We start from the raw sequence: 26347 nt of genomic DNA on the forward strand, positions 1-26347 counted from the left end.
CAAAGGCATTGTTGTTTCCATACCAGACCGTAATGCAGCCAGTTGACACACTCCACCACACATCTACAGAAGTCTGACAAGCTTTTGATGTCATACCAAATCTCCGCAGTCTCCTGAGGAAGTAGAGGCGCTGTCGTGCTTTATTTGCAATTATATTTGTACGATGGGTCCAGGACACATCCTGTGAGATGGTGACACCCAGAAATTTAAAGTTACTGACGCTCTCCACCTCTGATCCTCCAATGACTATTGGCTTAAGGACCTCTGGTTACCCTCTCCTGAAGTCTACAATCAGTTTCTTGGTCTTATTGACATTGACTGAGAGGTTGTTGTTATGGCACCGCTCAATCTCCCTTCTGTGTGCAGATTCAATCACCACCTTTGATATGGCCCACAACAGTGGCGTCATTAGCAAACTTGTTGGAGCTGTACTTAGCCACACAGTCGTGGGTGTAAAGCAAGTAGAATAGGGGGCTAAGTACACATCCCTGTGGTGATGGAGATTGTGGAGGATATGTTTTTGCCAATCCAAACTGATTGAAGTCTGTAAGTGAGGAAATCCAGGATCCATTTGCACAAAGGGGTATTGAGGCTCAGGTCTTAGAGTTTACTGATTAGTTTTGAAGGGCTGATGGTTTTAATGCTGAACTGTAGTTGGTAAAGAGCATCCTGACGTATGCATCTTTGCTGTCCAGATGTTCCAAGGTTGTGTGAAGAGACAATGAGGTGGCATCTGCTGTGGACCTGTTGCTTAGTTAGGCAAATTGGAGCAGATTCAAGTCACCATTCAGACAGGAGCTGATATACTTCAACACCAGCCTCTCAAAACACTTCATCACTGTGGATGTAAGTGTCACTGGGCGTAGTCATTGAGGCAGGTTACCACGCTCTTCTTGGGCACTCATATGATTGAAGCCTGCTTGAAGTAGGTGGGTACCACACACTGCCAGAGTGAGAGGTTGAAGATATCTGTGCCAGTTGGTTGGCATAGGTCTTCAGTACTCAGCCAGGTTCTCTTGTCCGGACCAGATGCTTTCCTTGGATTTACTCTCTTGAAGGCAGCTCACATGGCATCTTCAGATACTGAGACCAAAGAATCGTGAGGCATGAGGGTGCGTGATGATTCCTCCCTGTTCTGGTGGTCAAAGTGAGGATAGATGGCATTGAGCTCATCTGGAAGCGAAGCTCTGCTGTCCCTTATGTCACAAGATTTAACTACTTTATGTAGGAGGTTATGGCATTCAAACCCTGCCACAGCTGTCAAGCATCCCTCGTTGATTCTATTCTAGTCTATAATCTCCACTTCGACCTTGAGGTGGCTTTCTGGAGATCATACCTGCACCTCTTGTAGCATTCTTGACGAGCAGACTTGAATGCCTCTGCTCTGGCTCTCAGCAAATTCTTGATTTCACAGTTCATCTAGGGCTTCTTGTTGGAGTTAACCCGGAACGACTTTGTAGGACACACTCCATCCACAGCTGTTTTAATAAAGTCTGTTATGACCCTGGTGTAGTCATTCAGGTCCTCAGATGAATTCTTGAACATGGCCCAGTCCAGTGACTCAGAGCAATCCTCTATCCATTTATCTGCTTCCTGGTTGTTTTGATCTCTGGAGCCTTGCTTTTAAGGTCTGTTTGTATGCAAATTGTAAGAGTGTAGCCAAATTGTCTGATTTACCAAAATGCGGTCTTGGAAAGGAGTGGTAGGAATACTGTATTGCAGTGTAGCAGTGATCTAGTATGTTGGGACTTTGATTTTGACACATGCAGTCCTCTCACCCCAAAGCAGGGTGTCTTAGGCCTCCAGTGGACTAGAACAGCAATACCATAGTACAGCATAATACAAGTAATATGTTACAGTACTATCATCAAATGTAACCTATTTAAACACAGAAAAAAAATAATAAAAGCACTAGAAGAGATATTCTTTCCGTAGACTTTGTGAGGACAGCTGGCAACCCTTGTCATGCAGTGCAATGAGAGAGTTACTTGTGTCAGCAACATTGCAGGCACCTAGCATTGATAAGCTGCATTCACATGAAAAGAACATAAGAACATGAATTAAACACAAATGATACACATTTTGACAAAAAAAAATAGCACAATTAGAATCAAATAAAACAAATTCCATTTTAAAGCAAATTGCCATCCAATTCATAAGTTCAACTCCAGGGTGGAGCAGTGTTGGCCTGTGCTTTGCTTCATGAGATCTTGATCAAGGGGCTTTATTATTAGAGGAGCTGTGTTTTAGATGAGTTTTTAAACTGATTTTAATGATGTCTCAGTTTTAAGGTTCTTCCCTCTTGGATGAGTGTACTCCTATTTTTAGAAGCAGAGGAGTTGTTTTTGGCATCCTGTTAATGACTGCAATACCAATGTAACCCTTTCTTCCCACATAGCTCATCCACGTGCCATCTAATAGTCCTTTAAATGAACCTAATGTGTCTGTGTCTACCACCGCTTCTGGCATCATGTTACATGCACCTACCACTCATTGTTTTTAAAAAAAAATCTGACATTCCTCCATGTTTTCCTCCAATCACCTTAAAATTACCCCCCTTGCATTTCCCATTTACTCTCTGAGATAGAGTATGTGGCTATCCACCTGATCAATGCCCCATATCATCTTGTTGCCTCTATCAAGTCACCACTCAACCTCCTGTTTCAAAAAAAAAGCCCTAGTTTGCACAACCTTTCCTCATCTGACATGTTCTCCAATCCAGGAAACATCTTGATAAACCTCCTCTCTAAAGCCTCCTATAATGAGGCAACCAAAGCTGAATACATTACCTCAAGCATGGTCTAACCAGGGTTTTGCTGAGTTGCAATATTAACTTGTGGCTCTTGAATCCTCTGTCCCAACTAATGAAGACACCATGTGGCTTCTTAGCCACGCTATCAGCTTGTGATAGTCCTCAGTCTTTTTTTCAACTGCAGAATATCTGAGTGAGTAAAGAAGAGGCAGTGTGCATTGTTCGTGCAAGCTTTTCTTTGCTGCTGTGTTCTCTGTAATGCCATGGCAACAGTGCTTATTTTCATTGGCTCTAAATCGTTTTGGGATGTTCTGAGATTGTGAAATTTGCAATAGTAAATCACTTCATTTTTCCTGATTTTTATTTTCCTCCTACTGTTCCCATCTTCTTGAAGTCTAGTTGTGTTTTCCTTGTCTATCACCAGTTATAAAAAGATCAAGTTTAAATGGTTTTGCCAAGAGAAGTGATGATAAGCTGCTACATAAACATCTGTTTTTTGTTTCTTAACCAGAATGTGGCGGTAAGTGTGAAACTCTTCATTCGTCAGACTTGGCGCCGCTGTGTGATTGATGCCTCTGCTGGCGGTCTCAATAAGGCGGATGGGAGTGCAGGGAAGGAAGTTGTTGCTCATGTAGTTTGGAATTTGAGCCTTGATCAGACTGAAGGCTTCTGGCTTGAAAGGTCAGGAGCGAAAGATGCAGTGAGTTCCTTCCCTGCAACAGCTGCCTATGGCAGGATGTAACGTATGAGGAGCATCCAAGGAAAGATGAGTTAGCCCTGGACAGGGTCCAGAGGCAATTCACAAGAATGATCAGGGAATGAAAGGTTTAACATATGGGGGTCATTTGATGTAAATGGATTTGTATGATACAGTTAAAACTAACTGAGTACTGGAAGGTCTGGATAGAGTGAACATGCAGTGGATGTTTCCATTAGTAGGAGAGTCTGGGATCTAGGGGCATAGCCTTAGTATAAGGGGACATCATTTTAGAACTGAGATGTGAAGAGATTTCTTTAGCCAGAGGGTCGTGAATCTGTGCTGCTGTGGAGGCCAAGTTATTGAGTGTATTTAAGGCAGAGTTTGATAGGTTCTTAATTGGTAAAGGATGAGGGTAAAGGTTATGGGGAGAAAGATGGAAATGGGATTGATTTAAAAAAAAAATAGATCTGCCATGATTGAATGGTGGAGCAGATCTGACGAACTGAATGGCCTATTCTGCTCCTGCATAGAGGAACCCACACATCAAACTGGGTATCCTCAGCAATGCCCCAGCTTGCTGCATTCCTGGAGGGGATGTAAGATTTCTTTAAATATAAGATTAGTTTCATTTGTCACATGTACATCGAAACATACAGTGAAATGCATTGTTTGTGTCATTGACCAACACGGTCGGAGTCAGCCTATAAGTGTCACCATGCTTCAGCATCAACATATCATGTCTGCATCTTACCTTAACCTGTATGCCTTTGGTACGAGGAGGAAACTGGAGCACCCAGAGGAAACCCACGTGGTCACAGCAAGAACATAAAATTTCCTTACAGACAGTGGTGGGAGTTGAACCGGATTTTACAGCTTGTGCCGTAAAGCTTTATGTTAACCACTCCACTACCATGTCACCTCACCAGAGGAATGCGACACCATCAGAGAACAATGCTTTCAATGGAAAATTAGATAATTTCTTCAGTTCAATGATGTAAAGAATAGGGGAGTTTGCTCATTTATTGTCAAAGTATACAACTTGAAATTCTTCTCTGGGTAGCCATGAAACCCAAGAAAGAAAAGAAGGGTAACACAGACAGCACCCCCCAACAATCCCTCGTCCCCGCACAAAAAATGAACAAAAATGAAACAGGCACGTCAACCCCCCCAGTCCCTCCAACCTCACAAAACAACCAAACAAACAAAACATTGACCCCCAAATCCCTCCTCTCGCACAAAAAACACAAGAAAGATTGGGCAAAAAACACAGAATATAAAAAACTATAAGACTGAAGGGAAAAAAAAGTCTGTAGTCCAAGTCCACATCCAAAACACAGAAAACCTTGGGGAACATTTGGACCCAGTGGCAGATCTTTCTCCCTCTGTAGCGGAGCCATCAAAAACAGATAGCTGGTGCTCACCCTCTGCATTCACCTCGATGCTTCAATCTCCCTCATTGCTTTAATCAGTGAAATGGAGTCGAACATCGTCTGCACCCCGTCCAGCAGAGCGCCCGCCGTGAGGTTCGTGCACGCTTCCTCTGCCTCCCGAAATTGGAGACTGCAGAGTGCTGGAATACCCAAATGATCTCCAAACAGCAAGTCACAGTCTCCCCAACAGTTCCAGAATCACATCCAAGATGGAAAACAAACACAAAAGAAATAAAAGAAATGAAGTATATGGTTTCATGATCTATTCTGGAGATGCCCAGTGAAGGAGCATTGTACACAGACGCCATCTTGATGGGAAAATTTATTTGAAGCAGTAAAGAAGAGGCAGTGTGGAATTGTTGACTAACCCAGTTCAGCTTCTAGATAAGGTAATTAGATTGTTGGTGAAGGAAATGGTTGTGTTGGCGCGTGTCCTAGTGGACAAGGCATCAGAGTAGTAACCTGAAGGTCACTGGTTTGAGCCTCAGCTGAGGCAGTGTGTTGTGTCCTTGAGCGAGGCACTTTACAACACATTGCTCTGTGACGACACCGGTGTTGATCTGCTTGGGTCCTAGTGCCCTTGCCTTGGACAACATCGGTGGTGTGGAGCGGGGAAGGCTTGCAGCTTGGGCAACTGCCGGTCTCCCATACAACCCTGCCCAGGCCTGCGCCCTGGAAACCTTCCAAGGCGCAAATCCATGGTCTCATGAGACTAACGGATGCCTATATGAAGGAAATGGCATACTCCTGGATTTTCAGAAAGGAATCCTGCACTCACAGCAGAATTGATTCCCATGGAATGAAATGAAATGATCCATGACAACACATTCACGAAAGTGGCTTAAAACCAGAAAGTCTGGGGCCATGGTAAATGGGAGACACAACAGGTAGTAGATGCTGGAAATCTGGAGCAACACAAAAAGCTTGTGGGGGGGGGGGGGGGTTCTCAGCTTGTCAGGCTACACCTGTGGAGGGAAATGGAAGGTTAATGTTTTGAGTTGAGACCCTTCACCGTCCTGATTGCTGCCTGAATTCCTCTGGCATTTTGTGTGTTGCTGGTGGAACTCAGTAGGTCAGGCAGCATCTGCGGAGGCAGTTAATTGTTGTTTCCCAGACTGCAGGGTGGTAGACGCTGGTGTTTCTCTGGAGTCAGTGTTAGTACCATTGCGCTTTCTGATCTACACTACTGACTTGCAGAGGAGTGTACAGCTGGAATTTGAAGATTTGCAGATGACGTACTTTGAAGGTTTGGCAAACAGGAGGATGGTAATCAATTACATAGTGAGGACAAGCTTTATTGACTACAGAAAAAAGTATGAAGTGATGAGACGGAAACATCATTAGCATTACATCCTTTTAGGCAAAATTGGAGTTGAGAAATGCCACTTAATGTTTTTTATATATATATTTCATATTGTAATTTATAGTATACTTTATATATTACAGTGTATTGCTGCCATAAAACAGCACATTTCACGACATATGTCAGTGATAGTAAACCTGGTCTAACCCCTGGAAGTCCAAATGCTTAATAGTCAATCAAATGAGCTGATTTTGTGCACAGCAATCTCCCAGCTTGTTTCAGTTGGTTGAGAGTTCTAGGGGGAGAATTTTTTAAAAAATTGAGATTAATGTAGGATTGGTGTATAACATGGCAAAGACTTTTCCTGGAGAGTTGTGCATGACTTGGTCACTCAGTTAATGACGGCATTAAAGTGATGCAGAAAGGAATCACAACAATGTTACTGGGGCTGGAGGGCTCCTGTAGAGACTGAATAGGCTGAGACTGTTATAGAAAATGGAAGATCACAGCACAGGAACAGGCCATTTGGCCAACAACATTGTGCCAAACCAGCTAAAAAGCAAATCTAAAACACCCAAGCACTAATGCCTTCTATCCATATCCCTCCATCTTCCTTAAAACCCAAGTGTCTATCCAAACAACTCTTAAAAGCCTCTCCCACCATACCAGGCAGCACATTCCAGGCATCCACCACTCTCTGAGTAAAAATCTTACCGTTCACATCCCCCTTGAATGCTTCTCCTTCCCCCCCCCCCCACCTTCAATGCATGCCCTCTGATATTTCACATTTCAACCCTGGGATATAGATATCCTCTGCCCACTCTGTCTATGCCTCTCATAATCTTGTATACCTCTATCAGATCTCCCCTCAGCCTCCAGCGCTCCAGAGAAAACAACCCAAGTTTTTATCCAGCCTCTTGTGATAGCACGTGTCCTCCAAATCAGGCAGCATCTTGGTAGAGTCTTCTGTACCCTCTCCAAAGCCTCAACATCCTTCCTGTGGTGAGGCGACCAGAACTGTATGCAATACTCCAGATGTGGCCTAACCAGAGTTTTGTAAAGTTTCAAAATAACTTCTTGACTTTTGAACTCATTGCCTTGAAAGAAAGTATTCCACAAGCTGCATTAACCATCTTTTCAACCTGTGTAGCCACTTTCAAGGAGCTATGAACTTTGATCTAAAGATCCATCTGCTCAGTAGCACTGTTAAGGATCTTGCTCTTAACAGTGTACTTCTCCTTGCATTTGCCCTACCAAGGTGCAACACCTCACGTTTATCTGGGTTAAACTCCATCTGCTGTTTCTCGGCCTGAATCTGCAACTGATCTACATCGTACTGTGTTCTTTGCCAGTCTTCTACACAATCCAAAAATCCATTAATCTTGGTATTATCTGCAAATGTATTAATCCAGCCATCTACACTTTCATCCAGGTCAGTTATGTACATCACCAACAGCAGAGGTACCAGCACAGATCCCTGAAGAGCACTGTTAATTACAGACCTCCAGCTCTAAAAAGTTTACTACCCTCTCTTCTATGCACGAGCCAGTTCTGAATCCAAACACCCAATTCACCGTGGACCTCCATCCATCTTATTGATTAGCCTCCCATGAGGGACTTTGTCAAATGTCTTACTAAAATACATGTCAACAACATCCAGTACCCTACCCTCATCAATCTCTTTTGTCAAAAAACTCAATCAAGGTGGTAAGGCATGACCTGTCATGCACAAAGCCATGCTGTCTCTCCCTAATTAGGGCATGGATTTTCAAATACTCATATATTCTATCCTGAAAAATTTTTGCCAGCTATTTCCCTACAACTGAGATGAGACTATATTTCCCAGGATTTTCCCTTGTTCCCCTCTTAAATAGAGGTACAACATTAGCCACTTGCCTGTTCTCCGGGACCTCACCTGTGACAATAGAGGACGTGAAGATACTGGTCAAGGGTCCAGCAATTTTGTCTCCTTCAATAACCTGAGGTAAATTACATCAGTACTTGGGATCTTATTTACCTTAATACTCATTAGGATGCCCAACACTCCCCCCTCCTTGACCTCTAAATGCTCTAATATGTTTATACACTCAGCACTGATCCCCTGGTCCTCCATATTCTTTTCCTTGGTAAATACTGAAGCAAAGTATTAATTTAGTACCTCACTCACATTCTTTCCATCCAAGCAAATGCCCCCCCCCCATCCTTAATGGTCCCACGCTCTCCCTAGTTATCTTCTTGCTGTTGATGTATATGTAGAACGCCTTTGGATTCACCCCAATCCTATTTGCCAATGACTTTTCCAGGTCCCTCCTGGCTTTCCTAATTCTTTAGTTATTTTCTGGCTTCTTAATACTCCTCGTGCGCTTCATTTGATCTGACTTCTGTAGCTTTATATACTTTTCCTTTTTCTTCTTGACAAAATTCATCAGCCCTCTGGACATCCAAGGTCCTGTTATCTTTCCATCTTGTGTTTCCTTCTAAACCCTTTTCCTTTCATATACTCTGTGCAGAGTATAGGAAATCTTTAAATATCCTCCCCATGTCTGATGTGGTCTTGCCAGAGAAAAGGTGTTCACAATTAATGCTTCTTAGTTCCTGCCTAATGCCCTTGTAAGTTCCCCTACTCCAATTTAAAACGCCTCCAAGTGGATCATATCTTATCCTTATCTATAGCTATCCTGAAAGTTACGAACTTGTGGTCATTGTTCTCTAGCTCAGGGGTCACCAACCTTTTTTGCACCGCGGACCTGTATAATATTGACAATATTCTTGTAGACTGGCTGATGGGGGGGGTGGTGTTAATCATGACTGGAACATAGGTGAAACTATAAGTCACTTACACTTGAGTGGCTAAACTCAATTTTGTTTCTAATATTAAACACAGTGCATATTTTCCTCGCATGAATATAGTGATAAGTCACTTATGTCAATAGCATATTAACATTTTAAGTAACATTGTATATTAAACACACAGCCCATATTTTCCTTGTATGAACATATAATCGCCTTAGCCAGGTGCAGCTGGTCGTGGGTGGGGTGAGAGGACAAGGTAAGGGCCAGAGGTCCCCGTGTCGGGGCCGCGGCGGTTGCAGTCTGGAGAGTGAGGAGGAGTGCAACAGGGCACGCGCCCGCTGAGCCTGAATTAGGTTGTCTGCGAATGTTTTAGCACCGGATTCCCAACGAACTTTCGGTGGGGTAAACAGGTTTAGAGGTGGCACCCATCTGTCTGAGCTCTAGGCCAGTAGCAATGGCACTTCTTGCCGGCCGCGCCAGGCAGCCGTTTACCCGAAGCCAACCAGTAATCCTTGGTGCTAGGGTATCACTGAGTTTAGGTGACTGATGACCTCGTGTGTGTTCAAGTTCAACAGTGGGCATGACAGGGAATGAGGAAAGGTGCAGCTGACTCATCATTTTACATCGCCAGATCATATTGTTTCCTTGTGGCCCGGTAGCACATGCTTTGTGGCCTGGTGGTTGGGGACCACTGCCCTAGCTGCTCACTCACTGAAAGGTTGGTCACTGGGCCAGTCTCATTACCTAACGCCAGGTTCAGTATGGCCCTTCCTCTTGTTGAACCATCCACACATTGATTTAAGAAACCTTCCTGGATGCATTTAACAAATTCTGCCCCATCTAAACCCCTTGCATTCAGAAGGTTCCATTTTATATTAGGGTGAAATCCTCCATGACAACAACCTGAGGGGCAAGTTTTTGGAAAGATTTAAGCGGTATTTAAAACTGATATGTGGATCAAGCTTCCTGAGGAAGTGGTACAAATATAGTGTTTAAAAGACAGTTTGATACATGGATAGGAAAGGCATGGAGGGATATGGAAATAAGCAGTTAGAGCAGAGCACCCCTGTGGCAATTCTGCTCAAAAACAAGTATACCGCTTTGGGGAATGGCCTCCCGGGAGAATGACGCGGCGACCGGATTACAGGCACTGAGCATGGGTCCGTGGTGCGGAAAGGAAAGAGAGAGAAGAAGGGAGAGGTAGTGATAGGGGACTCATAGTGAGGGGAACAGACAAAGAATTCTGTGGGCGTGAACGGGACACCCGGATGGTATGTTGCCTCCCAGATGCAAGGGTCAGAGATGTCTCAGATTGCATCCACAACATTTTGGGGAGGGAGGGGAGCAGCCAGAAATCTTGGTACATATAGGAAGGAAAAGCAATGAGGTCCTGAAAAGGGAATTTAGAGAGCTAGGTAGAAAGCTGAGGAACAGGACTTCCTGGGTAGTAATTTCTGAATTGCTGCCGGTGCCACGCAGCAGTGAGGATAGAAACAGGATGATTTGAGATAAGTGCGTGACTGAGAAGCTGTTTCAGGGGGCAGGGCTTCAGGTTCCTGGATCATTTGGGATCTCTTCTGGGGGGTGTATGACCTGTTCAAAAGTGACAGGTTGCACCTGAACCTGAGGAGGACCAATATTTTTGTGGGCAGGTTTGTTAGAGCTGTTGGGAGAACATAAACAAACATAAGAAACAGGAATAGAAGTAGGCCATTTGGCCCATTGTCTGCCCTGCCATTCAATAAGATCATGGCTGATCTGTCCGTAAACTCAGCTCCATCTACCTGCCTTTTCCCCATAACCCTTACTTCCCCTACAATGTAAAAATCTATCTAACTGTATCTTAAATATATTTAGTGAAGAAGCCTCAACTGCTTCCCTGGGCAGAGAATTCCACAGATTCACCACTCCCTGGGTAAAACATCTCTGTCCTAAATCTTCTCCCCTGAATCTTGAGGCAATGACCCCTAGTTCTAGTCTCACCTACCAGTGGAAACAACTTTCCTACTTCTGTCCTATCTATCCCTTTCAAAATTTTGTATGTTTCTATAAGATCCCCTCTCATTCTTCTGAATTCCAGAGAGTATAGTCCCAGGTGACTCAATCTCTCCTCATAGGTTAACCCCTTCATCTCTGGAAACAACTCTGGAATTTCCTCTGCACTGCCTCCAAAGCCAGTATATCCCTCCTCAAGTATGGAGACCAGAACTGCACACAGTACTCCAGGTGTGGCCTCACCAGTATCCTGTATAGTTGCAGCATGACCTCCCTGCACTTGAATTGAGTCCCTTGAGCACTGAAGGCCAACATTCTGTTTGCCTTCTTAATAACCTGTTGTACCTGCAAGCCAACTTTTTGCAATTCATGATCAAGCACTCCCAAGTCATTCTGCACAACAGCATGCTGCAATCGTTTACCATTTAAATAATAATCTGCTTTTCTATAATTCCTTCCGAAGTGGATGATCTCGCATTTACCAACGTTGTATTCAATCTACCAGACCTTGGTCCACTCACTTAACCTATCTGTATCCCTCTGCAGACTCTCCGCATGTACAGAGCCCTTCTCCCGCCTCTTCATGGACACCCCGCTCTGGTCTTCTGCCTGCTCTGGATCTCTTTATTGCTAATTGCCGACGAGACATCAACCGTCTCGACTTCATCACACCTTGTTCCAATTCTACCCGCACTCCTTCCGAATGCTCTGCTCTCCACTCCCTATGCACCAATCCCAACCTCACTATAAAACCCGCTGATAAGGGGGGAGCTGTTGTAGTCCGGTGTACTGTCCTCTACCTGGCCGAGGCACAGCGACAACTCGCTAATACCTCCTCTTATTTACCCCTGGATCATGACCCCACTAAGAAGCACCAGGCCACTGTCTCCCACACCATCACCAACCTTATCAGCTCTGGGGATCTCCCATCCACTGCCACCATCCTCATAGTTCCCACATACCGCACTTCCCGTTTCTACCTCCTACCCAAGATCCACAATCCTGCCTGTCCAGGTAGACTCATTGTCTCAGCCCCACCAAACTCCTTTCTGCATACCTTGACACTGTTTTATCCCCCCTTGTTCAATCCTTTCCCACCTATGTTCGTGACACTTCAAATTTTTTCAGTGATTTTAAGTTCCCTGGTCCCCACCACCTTATTTTCACCATGGACGTCTGGTCCCTATATACCTCCATCTCCCACCAGGAAGCTCTCCGCTTCTTTTTGGATTCCACCAGTTCCCCTCTACCACCACTCTCCTCTAGCGGAATTAGACCTTACTCTCAGTAATTTCTCCTTTGGCTCCTCCCACTTCCTCCAAAGCAAAGGTGTAGCCATGGGCACCCGTATGGGTCCCAGCTATGCCTGCCTTTTTGTTGGCTTTGTGGAACAGTCCATGTTCCAAGCCTACACAGGTATCCACCCCCCTCTTTTCCGTTGCTACATCGACGACTGCATTGGCGCTGCCTCCTGCACGTGTGCTGAGCTTGAATTTACCTGGTCCATTTCCGTGACCTCCCTCCCCTTTCTTGATCTTTCTGTCTCTGGAGACGGCTTGTCAGCAGAGCAGCATGGCATGTATTTCTGGGGGAAAAAATGAGGAAGGTGCAGGACTTCTGCATTCCAGAACTGAAGAAATACTCAAATGGTAACATAGTACAACCATGGCTGACAAGGGAAGTCAAAGATATTGTGAAAGCAAAATAAAGGGCGTACAACAAAGCAAAAATTAGTTGGAAGACAGAGGACTGGCAAGTTTTTTAAAACTTACAGCAACTAAAAAAATCATTAGAAGGGAAAAGATGAAATACGAAATCAAGCTAGCAAATAATATCAGAATGGATAGTAAAAACTTTTTCAAGTATATTAAAAATGAAAGAGAATTGAGAGTGGACATAGTACTGATAGAAAATGAGGCAGGAGAAATAATAATGGGGGACAAAGAGATGGCAGATGAACTAAATTAATATTTTGCATCCGTCTTCACTGTGGAAGACACTAGCAATATGCCTGATGTTGTCGTGTGTGAAGGAAGAGAAGTGGATACAGTTACTATTACAAGAGAGAAGGTGCTCAAAAAGCTAAAAGACCTAAAGGTATGTAAGTCACCTAGTCCAGATGAACTGCACCCTAGGGTTTTCAAAGAGGTAGCGTTAGAGATTGTTGTAGCATTAAAAATAATCTTTCAAAAATCATTGGACTCTGGCATTGTGCCAAAGGACTGGAAAATTGCAAATGTTACTATACTCTTTGAGAAAGGAGGAGGGCAGTAGAAAGGAAGTTATAGACCAGTTAGCCTGACCTTAGTGATTGGGAAGATGTTAGAGTCAATTGTTAACGATGAAGTGATGGTGTACTTGGTGACACAGGACAAGATAGTACAAAGTCAGTATGGTTTCCTTCAGGGAAAATCCTGCCTGACAAACCTGTTGGAATTCTTTGAGAAGATTGCAAGTAGGATAGATAAAGGGGATGCAATGGATGTTGTATATTTGGACTTTCAGAATATCTTTGACAAGGTGCCACAAGAGGCTGCTTACCATGTTAAGAGCCCATGGTATTACAGGAAAGTTACTAACATGGTTAGAGCATTGGTTGATTGGTAGGAGGCAGTGAGTGGGAATAAAAGAATCCTTTTCTGGCTGACTGCTAGTGACTAGTGGTGTTCCGCAGGGGTCGGTGTTGGGACCACTTCTTTTTATGCTATATATTAATGGCTTTGTTGCCAAGTTTGCAGATGATATGAAGATTGGTGGAGGGGCAGACGGTGTTGGGGAAACAGGTAGGATGCAGAAGGACTTAGATTAGGAGAATGGGCAAGAAAGTGACAAGTGAAATAAAATGTTGGAAAATGCATGGCCATGTACTTTGGTAGTAGAAATAAATGTGTGGACTATTTTCTAAATGGAGAAAAAGTCCAAAAATCTGAGATGCAAAGGGACTTGGGCAGACTTGTGCAAAACACCCTGTACATATCCTTTGATCCACAGTTGTATTTTTGTTGTTACCCTTAAGATTAATTTGCAGGTTGATTCAGTGGTGAGGAAGGCAAATGCCATGTTAACATTCATTTCAAGAGGTCTAGAATATAGGAGCAAGGATGCCATGCTGAGGATTTATAAGGCATTGGTGAGGCTTCACCTTGAGTATTGTGAACAGTTTTGGGCCCCTCATCTGCGAAAAGATGTGCTAGCATTGGAGAGGGTCCAAAGGAGGTTCACAAGGATGATTCCAAGACTGAAAGGGTTTTCATACGAGGAAAGTTTGATGGCTCTGGGTCTGTAATCACTGGAATTCAGAAGGATGAGGGGGGATCTTATTGAAACCTTTTGAATGTTGAAAGGCCTAGATGGAGCTAATGTGGAAAGGATGCTTCCTATAGTAGAAAGTCTAGTACAAGAGAACGCAGCCTCAGGATAGAGGGGTACCCTTTCAAAACAGAGAAGCAGAGAAATTCTTTAGCCAAAGGGTGGTGAATTTATGGAATTTGTTGCCATGTGTAGCTGTGGAGGCCAGGTCATTGGGTGTATTTAAGGCAGAGATGATAGTTTCTTGATTGAACATGGCATATTAGGTTACGGGGAGAAGGCAGGAAACGGGTTGAGGAGGGAAAAAAAGCTCAGCCATGATTGAATGGTAGAGTAGACACAATGGGCCAGATGGCCTAATTCTGCTCTTATGTCTTATGGTCTTATATGGGCCATAGGAGGGGAAATGAGACTAGTGCAGATAGACATCTTGGCAGGCATGGATGGGTTTGGGTGAAAGGGACTGTTTCCATGCTGTAGGACATTGACAGCTCCAGGTTGAGAAGCTGTTTTTAATCCTATCTTTCATTGGACACAACTGGGCAACTCTCCAATTGGACAAAATGGAGTAGTGGGTTGTTTTCAGATCTGCCTGAGAGAGAGCAGATACAACGTCTGGCAATAAAATATGGTTGCAGTGGGGCACTGGAGTATCAGCCAAGGATTTTGTGCAGGTCTCAAAATCTCACCCCTCTGACTCAGCATTACATGCACGGTTATGGAGCAGCTGCTGATCCTGCACGTTGGATTCCTCATCAGCAGCCAGCTTTTTACTCTGGCTAACCACATTTATTTCATAAAATTAACATTCTATTTAAAGTAATCCTGCTTTCAATCACTCTCTGCAGGAGGTGACCCCGGGAAATCTGGAAGAGCAGGAACAGGAACAGGACGACGAATTCAAGGATGCAATAGAGGTGAGTTGAACATTACTGACAGTGAGCTCGTCTGCAGTGTCTCGCAAGCTTCTGGCGTGTGTTTTCATGGTACTGAAAACTCTGCAGCATCCATTTGTTTCACTGACAGAGATGATGTGGTCAAGAAGGGACCAGTAGAGTCATCAGTGACGAAACAATAAAAAGGACTGAAGAAGGGTCTTGGCCTGAAACATTGACTATTTAGTCTTTTCTAAAGTTGCTGCCTGACCTGCTGAGTTCCTCCAGAATTTTGTGTGTGTTGCAATAAAAAAAAGATTAGCTTTACTTGTCACATGTACATTGAAACATACAGTGAAGATGTCATTTGTGCCAAAACATAATATATATGAATATCTACTGTACATGAGGGGGCTTTATTTAATGTGATTAGAGGAAAGTATAATAAGGATGTTAGAGGTAAGCTTTTTACACAGAGTGGTGAGTGCGTGGAGCACCCTGCCAGGGGTGGTGGTTAGTGCAACCCTATTACAGCTCAGGATGTCTGAGTTCAGAGCTCAGTTCCGGCATCAGCTGTAAAGAGTTTGTACTCTCTTCCCCAGGAACATGTTGGTTTCCTCCGGGTGCTCTGGTCTCCTCCCACATTCTAAAGACTTACCGGTTAGTAGCTTAATTGGTCATTCCAAATTGTCCTGTGATTAGGCAAGGGTTAAATAGGTGGGTTGTTGGGAGGTGCGGTTTGTTCGGCTGTTACAGCCTGTTTCACTCAGTAAATAAAAAGAGAAGTGGAGGGTTATGTAGGAGGGAAGGATTGGATTGATTTTAGATTAGGTTAAAAGGTCAGCACAACATCGTGGGCCAAAGCACCTGTACTATGCTGTAATGCACAAGAGATTCTTATGTATGAATATGAATATGCATGTGTACACTCTCTTCAAGAGCTTTGCCAAAAGAAGTGTATTAAAATTCTCATTTTTGTTCTTAATAGTAAAATCACATGACGAGGATTATTTTTAATGATGGCAGAGTGGCACGGAGAGTAGAGCTGCTCCACTGACCCAGGCTGGATCCCAACGTAGCTATTTCTTTGATACATCACACCACCTTGTTAGGTTTAAGGTGAGAGTGGAAAGATTTAATAGGAACTTCAGAGGCGACTTTCAATAAATCAAGGGTGGTGTTATAAACAAAAAAACTTCACGCCATCTTAAAAGCTTCTTCCCCCAGGCAGTTAATCTGATCGACCTCTAAACACTTTAAACCACTTTTTATAATGCTATTTACATTGCAAATACATGTTGGTGTTTATGCATATTTTATTCCATATCTGTGCTTTTAACTTTATATTATTCTTAATTCTTTGTAATTGATGAATGTTGTTTTTGTTGTATGTCACACAAACACACCACTGCAAATTCCATACATGTAAGTGTATTTTCCAAATAAAGCTGATCCTTAAATGAGTTGCCAGGGGAAGTAGCTGAGGCAGGTTCATGGGGTGGAAACGTTTAGGGTGGCATGGTAGCATAGCAGATAGCATATTTGCTTTTCAGTGACAGCAGTTACCGATCGGAGCTTAATTCCTAACGCTGTCCTGTGGGGAGTTTGTATGTTCATCCTGTGACGCCGTAGGTTTCCTCCAGATACTCCAGTTTGCTCCACATTCCAGAAATGTACAGATTAGAGTTAGTAAGTAGTGGGCATGATTGATTTGATTTGACGCAAGCGACGCATTTCACTTATGTTTTGATGTTTGTGTGACAAATAAAGCTAATTTCTTTCATCTTCAGATGGTCGTAGAATTAGCTTGGTGCATGTTGGACTGTATGGACCAGTGGGGCTGAAGGGTTTGTTTCTGAGCTGTGTAACTGAACTCTGTGAATCCTAGTCCTCACAGGCAAAGCCCTCCCCACCATTGAGCGCATTTACAGGGAGAGCTGCCACAGAAAGCAGCATCAATCATAAAGAACCTCCACCATCCAGACCATGCTCTCTTCTTGCTGTCTATCATCATGCACGAGGTACAGGAGCTGTAGGTCGCACACCACCAAGATCAGGAACAGTTACTACCCTTCAACCATCAGGCTCCTTAAATCAGCATGGACAACTTCACTTGCCTCAACACTGAACACAACCCATGGACTCACTTTCAAGGACTCCACAACTCATGCTCTCAGTATTATTTATTTACTTATTTCCATTTCTTATTTGCAGAATTTTTCTTTTGCAAAGTTTTTGTCAATCTTTGTGTACGTATAGTCAAAGTCAGAGTAAAATTATTATCAAAGTGCATCTATATCACATATACGTCTTTAATTCCATTGTCCTCTCTCCTCTCCTATTAGATTCCTCCTTCTGCCCTTCTTCCACACCTCCCCTTCAAACCGGAGAATCTGTCAATGCCCCATCCACTCTTCCCGTTCAGCTAGATCTATCTCGAGCACCAGGTGACTGACCAGTCTTGGTGAACGTGTGGCTTTGCTGGGTGGAAAAATTGGCTGCCGATTTCTCATACATAACAATCCCTGCACTTCAAAGTCCCTTGCCATATGTGAGGTGTTTTTGTGATATGATATGGTACTCTGCAAGTACAAGACATGTTTTATTTATTATGGCTGTTATGGGGAGAAATAAATTTTGTTGTGTGCTCCACTACTTAAGAACAAACAGATATTTGGAGTATGTGGCTTATTGAAAATAAATAGCATTCCCAGTTCTCAAACACCACTAACTACCTTCTGTCTCTCGCTTATATGAAAAAAACTCAGATTTTACACTGGGTTTAATTTGAATATATTCCTCCTTCATATAGACTGAGTGGGCCACTTTATTGGATAAACATGTAGACCTTGTTAATGCAAATATCTAATTAGCCAATCATTTGGCTGCTACTCAATGCATAAAGGCATGCAGGTGTGGTCGAGATTCAGCTGTTGTTCAGAATGGGAAAGAGATGTAATTTAAGTGACTCTGCGTGTGGAATGATTGTTGGTGCCAGACAGAGTGATATGAGTGTCTCAAAATGCTGATCTTCAGGGATTTTCACACACAAAAGTCTAAAGAGTTCACAGAGAATGGCACGAATAACAAAAAAAAATCCAGTGAACAGCAGTTTTATAGGGAAAAAGTGCCTTGTTAATAAGAGAGGTCAAATGAGAACGGCCAGGCTGCTTCAAACTGACTGGAAGGTGACGGTATCTCAAATACCCACACGGTACAACACTGGTGTGCGGAAGAGCATCTCTGAACACACAACATGTTGAAGTGGATGGGCTTCAGTAGCAGAATGCAATGAACATACACTCAGTGGCCACTTTATTCGGGTACAGGAGGCACCTAACACTGTGTCCACTGAGTGTGCGTGGGGAATTGGGTTCAGTAGCAATCATAAGACACAGGAGCAGAATTAAGCCATTTGGTCCATTGAGTCTTCTCTGCCATCTTACTTTCCTCTCAATCCCATTCTCCTGTCTGCTCTCCACAACCTTTGACCATACTAATCAAGAAACAATCAAACTCTGCTTCAAATTTGCCTCAATGATGTAGCAATAAATTAAACAGGTTTATTGCCCTCTGGGTAAAGCAATTCCTCCTTATCTTTGTTCTAAAGGGACATAGTTCTATTCTGAGTTCCTAGACTCCCTCACTATAAGAAGCATCCGCTCCATGCCCGCTCTATCTAGGACTTCCAGTATTCATTAGGAAGTGTGCATGGGGGAATTGGGTTCTGGCAGTCCTAGTCCTGATGCTTCTGTACCTCCTACCTGACGGTAGTGGATCAAAGTGATTGTGGAATGGGTGGCAAGGATCCTCAACAATGTTTTGGGCCTTTCGTTTGCAATACATGGTAAATGTCACAAATAGAGGGAGAGGGAGACCCTGATGGTCCTTGCGACAGATTTTACTGTCCTCAGTAGGGTCTTCGATCTGATGCCTGGCAGCTTCTGTACCTCACAATGACGCAGCCGGACAGGACACTCTCAGTGCTCCCATAGAAAGTTGTTAGAATGGGGTTGGGGAGCCTTGCACACCTCAATCTCCTCAGAAAGTGTAGGTGCTGCTGTGCCTTCTTGACTAGTGAGAAGATGCTATTGATCTAGTTAGATTGTCCATTATGTGCACGCCGAAGGGCTTTGTGTTCTTTGCTCTCTCCATGGCGGAGTCATTGATGTGCAATGGAGAGTGGTCAGTGTGTGCCCACAATGATCTCTTTTGTTTTGTCTGTATTGAGACTCGGGTTCTTGTCTCGCACCATTTGACAAACCTCTTGTATGCCGACTTATCATGTTGCTAATGAGGCTGACCACTGTTGTATCATCAGTGAGTTGAATCTGGCAGTGCAGTCGTGAGTCAGCAGTGTGAACAGCCTAGGGCTGAGCAAGTGCTCAGTGTGATGGAACTTGAGGTGTTGCTGCTGTTTTGGACTGGCTTGGGTCTTCCTGCCAAGAAGTCCAAGACCCAGTTACAGAGAGTATTAGTACTATTGATTAACTGTATCTCAGTGCATGTGGCAGTAATAGATCAATACCAATAACTGCTTAAAAAGTTGCGTGCGTGTTGGAGGACATTTGCAGCTTGAGGAGCTATTGAACATTTTTTCTCTCTGCAGAGGTTGCTACTGGCAGTCCATTGGCTGATACACATCCTCTTTCCAACAACATCCTGTAGTTGCCAGCTCGAGTTGGAGCTGTTCAGAGTCACACGGCATGTAAACAGGCCCTTTGGCCTAACTGGCCCATGCCAACCAAGATCCCCGTTTAAGCTGGACCCATTTGCCTGCATTTGACCCATAACTCTCTAAACCTCAACTATCCATGCAGCTGTCGAAATACTTTTTAAATGCTATTAATGTACCTGCCTCAACACACTTCTAGCAGCTCATTCCATATATTTATTTAGAGATACAACATGGTAATAGGCCCTTCTGGACCAATGAACCTGTGCCACCCAATTACACCCATCTGACCAATTAGCCAACTAACCCAGACATGAGGAAATCTGCAGATGCTGGAAATTCAAGTAACACACACAAAATGCTGGTGGAACACAGCAGGCCAGGCGGCATCTATAGGAAGAAGCACTGTCAATGTATCGGGCTGAGACCCTTCGTCAGGACTAACTGAAAGAAGAGATAGTAAGAGCCTACAAACCCATATGTCTTTGGAATGTGAGAGGAAACCAGAGCACCAGGAGAAAAGCCACATGGCCACGAGGAGAACATACAAAACTCTTACAGACAGTGGCAGAATTGTACTCAGGTCGCTGGAGCTGGGAATAGTGTTATGCTACCTGCTACACCACCTTGCTGCCCACACTGACCACCTTTTGGATGACAAAGTTGTCCCTCAGATTCTGTTAAATCTCTCCCCTCTCATCTTAAACCTGTGCCCTCTAAATCTTGATTCCCCAACACTTGGTAACAGTACACATTCTGTGTTCCTCATAATTTTATGCACCCCATCTCTCAGTCTGCTTTGAGGGTTAAAAAAAAAATTCCAGCCTCTCTCCATAACTCAATCCCTTGAGTTCTGGCTGACATCCTTGTTAAAAAAAACAAAATTGAAGCAAAGGACTTCGCCACTTGACTTTTCTGCTCCTTCCTGTCACACGTCTTTGTAAAGGTCATGATTAGGGCACAGAAACTAGGAGCAGGAGTAGGCCACCAGACTTCTCGAGTCTGCCTTGACTGTTCTCTATAACCATGGCTGATCTATGATGGCCTCAACTCCACATGCTGCTTCCCCATCATCCTCAGTTCTATGATAAAGACTGCGGATAAAGACTAACTTCATTTGTCCAGTGTATACCAAAGCATACGGTGAAATGTGAAATTTGTGTCAGCAATGAACACAGTCCAATGATATGAAGGGGCAGCTCACAAGTACTGCCATGTTTCCAGTACCAACGTAACATGCTCACAACTTACGAACCCTAACCCGTATGTCTTTGGAATGTGCGAGGAACCTGGAGCACCTGAGGAAACCCATGCAGTCACGGGGAGAATATAAACTCCTTTCAGACAGTGATGTGAATTGAACTCTGCCACCGCTGTGACGTGTCACAGTAGCCACTACACTTCTGAGCAGTACTACATTGGACTACTGACTCAGGCAGTGCATTCCACGCACCAACTACTCTCTGAGTGAAAAACCTTCCTCTAATATCCCCCTTGGAATTGCCTCCCCTTACCTTAAAGCCATGTCCTCTTGTACTGAGCAGTGGTGCCCTGGGGAAGAGGCGCTGGCTGTCCACTCTGTCTATTCCTCTTAGTATCTTGTACACCTCTATCATGACTCCTCTCTTCCTCATTCTCTGCAAAGAGTAAAGCCCTAGCTCCCTTAATCTCTGATCATAATTCATACTCTCTAAACCAGGCTGCATCCTGGTAAATCTCCTCTGTACCCTTTCCAATGCTTCCACATCCTTCCTATAGTGAGGCGACCAGAACTGGACACAGTACTCCAAGTGTGGCCTAACTAGAGTTTTATAGAGCTGCATCATTACATCGCGACTCTTAAACTCTATCCCTCGACTTAAGAAAGCTAACACTCCATAAGCTTTCTTAACTACCCTATCTACCTGTGAGGCAACTTTCAGGGATCTGTGGACATGTACTCCCAGATCCCTCTGCTCCTCCACACTACCAAGTATGCTGCCATTTACTTTGTACTCTGCCTTGGAGTTTGTCCTTCCAAAGTGTACCACCTCACACTTCTCTGGGTTGAACTCCATCTGCCACTTCTCAGCCCCCTTCTGCATCCTATCAATGTCTCTCTGCAATCTTCGTCGACAATCCTCTACACTATCTACAACACCACCAACCTTTGTGCCGTCTGCAAACTTGCCAACCCACTCTTCTACCCCTGCATCAAGGTCGTTAATAAAAATCACAAAAAGTAGAGGTCCCAGAACAGATCCTTGTGGGACACCTTTAGTCACAACCATCCAATCTGAATGTACTCCCTCCACCATGACCCTCTGCCTTCTGCAGGCAAGCCAATTCTGAATCCACCTGGCCAAACTACCCTAGATCCCATACCTTCTGTCTTTCTGAATAAGCCTACCATGTGGAAACTTGTCAAATGCCTTACTAAAATCCATGTAGATCACATCCACTGCATTACCCTCATCTATATGCCTGATCACCTCCTCAAAGAACTCTATCAGGCTTGTTAGGTACGATCTGCCCTTCACGAAGCCATGCTGACTGTCCCTGATCAGGCCACAATTCTCTAAATGCCCATAGATCCTATCTCTAAGAATCTTTTCCAACAGCTTTCCCACCACAGACATAAGGCTCACTGGTCTATAATTACCTGGACTATCCCTACTACCTTTTTTGAACAAGGGAACAACATTCACCTCCCTCCAATCCTCCGGTACCATTCCTGTGGACAACGAGGACATAAAGATCCTAGCCAGAGGTTCAGCAATCTCTTCCCTTGCCTCGTGGAGCAGCCTGGGGAATATTCCGTCAGGCCCCAGGGACTTATCCATCCTAATGTATTTTAACAACTCCAACACCTCCTCTCCCTTAATATTAACATGCTCCAGAATATCAACCTCACTCATATTGTCCTCACCATCATCAAGGTCCCTCTCAGTGGTGAATACCGAAGAGAAGTATTCATTGAGGACCCCGCTCACTTTCACAGCCTCCAGGCACATCTTCCCACCTTTATCTCTAATCAGTCCTACCTTCACTCCTGTCATCCTTTTGTTCTTTACATAATATAAGAATGCCTTGGGGTTTTCCGTTGCCCTACTCACCAAGGCCTTTTCATGCCCCCTTCTTGCTCTTCTCAGCCCCTTTTTAAGCTCCTTTCTTGCTACCCTATATTCCTCAATAGACCCATCTGATCCTTGCTTCCTAAACCTCATGTATGCTGCCTTCTTCCACCTGACTAGATTTTCCACTTCACTTGTCACCCATGGTTCCTTCACCCTACCATTCTTTATCTTCCTCACCGGGACAAATTTATCCCTAATGTCCTGCAAGAGATTCTTAAACATCAACCACATGTCCATAGTACATTTCCCTGCAAAAACATCATCCCAATTCACACCTGCAAGTTCTAGCCTTATAGCCTCATAATTTGCCCTTCCCCAATTAAAAATTTTTCTGTTCTCTCTGATTCTATCCTTTTCCATGATAATGCTAAAGGCCAGGGAGCGGTGATCGCTGTCCCCCAGATGCTCACCCACTGAGAGATCTGTGACCTGACCCGGTTCGTTACCTAATACTAGATCTAGTATGGCATTCCACCTTGTCGGCCTGTCAACATACTGTGACAGGAATCCATCCTGGACGCACTTAACAAACTCTGCCCCATCTAAACACTTGGAACTAATCAAGTGCCAATCAATATTAGGGAAGTTAAAGTCACCCATGATAACAACCCTGTTATTTTTGCACCTTTCCAAAATCTGCCTCCCAATCTGCTCCTCAGTATATCTGCTGCTACCAGGGGGCCTATAGAATACCCCCAGTAGAGTAATTGCTCCCTTCCTGTTCCTGGCTTCCACCCATACTGACTCAAAAGAGGATCCTGCTACATTACCCACCCTTTCTGCAGCTGTAATAGTATCCCTGACCAGTAATGCCACTCCTCTTCCCCTTTCCCCCCTCCATCCCTTTTAAAACACTGAAATCCAGGAATATTGAGAATCCATTCCTGCCCTGGTGCCAGCCAAGTCTCCGTAATGGCCACTACATCATAATTCCATGTATGTGTCCAAGTTCTCAGTTCATCACCTTTGTTCCTGATGCTTCTTGCATTGAAGTACACACACTTTAGCCCTTCTACCTTACTACCTTTACACCCTTTATTCTGCTTCTCTTTCCTCAAAGCCTCTCTATTTATTGGACCTGGCTTTACTCCATGCACTTCTTTCACTGCTCTATCGCTCCGGGTCCCATCCCCCTTGCAGATTAGTTTAAACCCTCCTGAACCATGCTAGCAAACCTATGCTGCCATCCACACTGGACCTCCTAAAATTTGCCTACCAATACAACCGATCAACAGACGCCACAACTCTACACGCTGTCCTTGCACATCTGGAAAGTGATGCTGATGTGAAAATGCTGTTCTTGGACTATAGTTCAGCATTCAACACCACAATTCCTTCCAGGCTTGACAAGAAGCTCAGAGACCTTGGCCCTCACCCTGCCTTGTGTAGCTGGATCCTGGACTTCTTGTCAGATCTCTGGCAGGCGGTAAGAGTGGGCTCTCTCACATCCACCCCTCTGACTCTCAGCACAGATGCCCCTCAGGGCTGTGTATTAAGCCCCCTCCTTTACTCTCTGTATACTTATCACTGTGTTGCCACCCACAGCTCCAATCTGCTAATTAAATTTACTGTCGGCACTACACTGATTGATCTAATCTCAGATAATAATGAGGCAGCTTACAGAGAGGAAGTCATCACCCTGACACAGTGGTGTCAAGAAAACAACCTCTTTCTCAACGTTGCAAAAGCAAGGGAGCTGGTTGTCGACTACAGGAGGAATGGAGACAGGCTAACCTTTATTGACATCAATGGATCTGGGGTTGAAAGGGTAAACAGCTTTAAGTTCCTCGGCATAAACATCACTGAGAATCTCACATGATCTGTACACACTGGCTGTGTGGTGAAAAAAGCACAACAGCACCTCTTTCACCTCAGATGGTTGAAGAAGTTTGGTGTGGGCCCCCAAATCCTAAATTTTTATTGGGGCCAAATTGAGAGCATCCTGACTGGCTGCATCACTGCCTAGTATGGGAACTGTACTTTCCTCACGCATTTGTAGGTGTGAACTTCCCACTATTCAGGATATTTACGAAGACAGGTGTGTTAAAAGGGTCCGAAGGATCATTGGAGACCCAAGTCATCTCAACCATAAACTGCTCCAGCTGCTACCATCTGGGAATCAGTACTGCAACATAAAAGCCAGGACCAACAGGCTCCGGGACAGCTTCTTCTATCAGGCCATCAGACTGATTAATTAATTGGTGACGCAACTATATTCCTATGTTATATTGACTATCCTGTTGTACATAATATTTATTATAAATTACTATAATTGCACATTGCACATTTGAACGGAGACATAATGTAAAGATTTTTACTCATGTATATGAAGGATATAAGTAATTAAGTCAATTCAAAAGCATTTCTAGAGACCTGAGTGTTCATCAGTCCACAGTAAGAGAAGTTGTCTACAAATGGAAACTCAGTACTGTTGCTACTCTCCCTAGGAGTGGGTGTTCTGTGAAGATCACACCAACAGCACAGTGTGCAATGCTGAAGGAGGTGAAAAAGAACCCAAGGGTAATGATAAAAGACCTGCAGAAATCTTTAGAACTTGCTAAGGCCTCTGTTCATGTGTCCACTATAAGAAAAACACTGAACAAGAATGGTGTTCATGGAAGGACACCATGGAGGAAACCACTGCTCTCCAAAAAAAAACATTGCTGCCCGTCTCAGGTTTTCAAAAGACCACCTGGATGTTCCACAATGTTTCTGGGACAGTGTTCTCTGGACAGATGAGACAAAAGTTGAACTTTTTGGCAGAAATGCACACTACTATGTTTGGAGGGAAAAGGGCACTGCACACCAAAACCTCATCCCAACTGTGAAGCTTGGGGTTGCTTTGCTGCCTCAGGGCCGGGACAGCTTGCAATTGTTGAGGGAACAATGAATTCAAAACCGTATCAAGACATTTTACAGGAGAGGAATGTCAGAATAACGGCCATCACCTGAAGATTAATGGAAGTTCGATGGTGCAACAAGACAATGATCTGAAACATAAGAGTAAATCAACAACAGAATGGTTTAAAAAGAAGAAAATTTGTGTACCTCTTGTTTATTATTTTATGAGATGTGGATGCTTATTTCCCATCCCCAGTTGTCCTTGAGAAGGTGGTGATGAGCTGCCTCTTGAACTGGTACAGCCCCTGAGATGTAGATACATCCACTGTGCTGTTAGGGAGATCAAACCAGAGCCCAGACCTTCACCCAATTGAAATGCTGTGACATCACCTGAAGAGGGCTGTTCATGCAGGCCATCTCAGAAATAGCTCCAGGGAATGTTTGATGGAGGTTAGTGCTGGTAAAAGAGGTTCTATCAGTTATTAAATACAAGGGTTCACACACTTTTCCCGGCTGATGGAGGTTAGTGTTGCTAAAAGAGGTTCTATCAGTTATTAA

The 26347-nt window shown here is 44.1% G+C and overlaps 1 protein-coding gene across 1 annotated transcript in view; it reads left to right on the top strand.

The window, feature by feature from the left end:
* The window catches only part of zfyve27 (zinc finger, FYVE domain containing 27), a 204803-nt gene that overhangs the window by 59206 nt on the left and 119250 nt on the right, over positions 1-26347 (top strand). The window contains exon 7 of the mRNA XM_059947154.1: positions 15131-15199. Coding sequence (XP_059803137.1) covers positions 15131-15199 — 69 coding nt within the window. The remainder of the gene's footprint in view (positions 1-15130; positions 15200-26347) is intronic.

Source organism: Hypanus sabinus, chromosome 22 (genome assembly GCF_030144855.1).
Source record: "Hypanus sabinus isolate sHypSab1 chromosome 22, sHypSab1.hap1, whole genome shotgun sequence".
Classification (NCBI taxonomy): domain Eukaryota; kingdom Metazoa; phylum Chordata; class Chondrichthyes; order Myliobatiformes; family Dasyatidae; genus Hypanus; species Hypanus sabinus.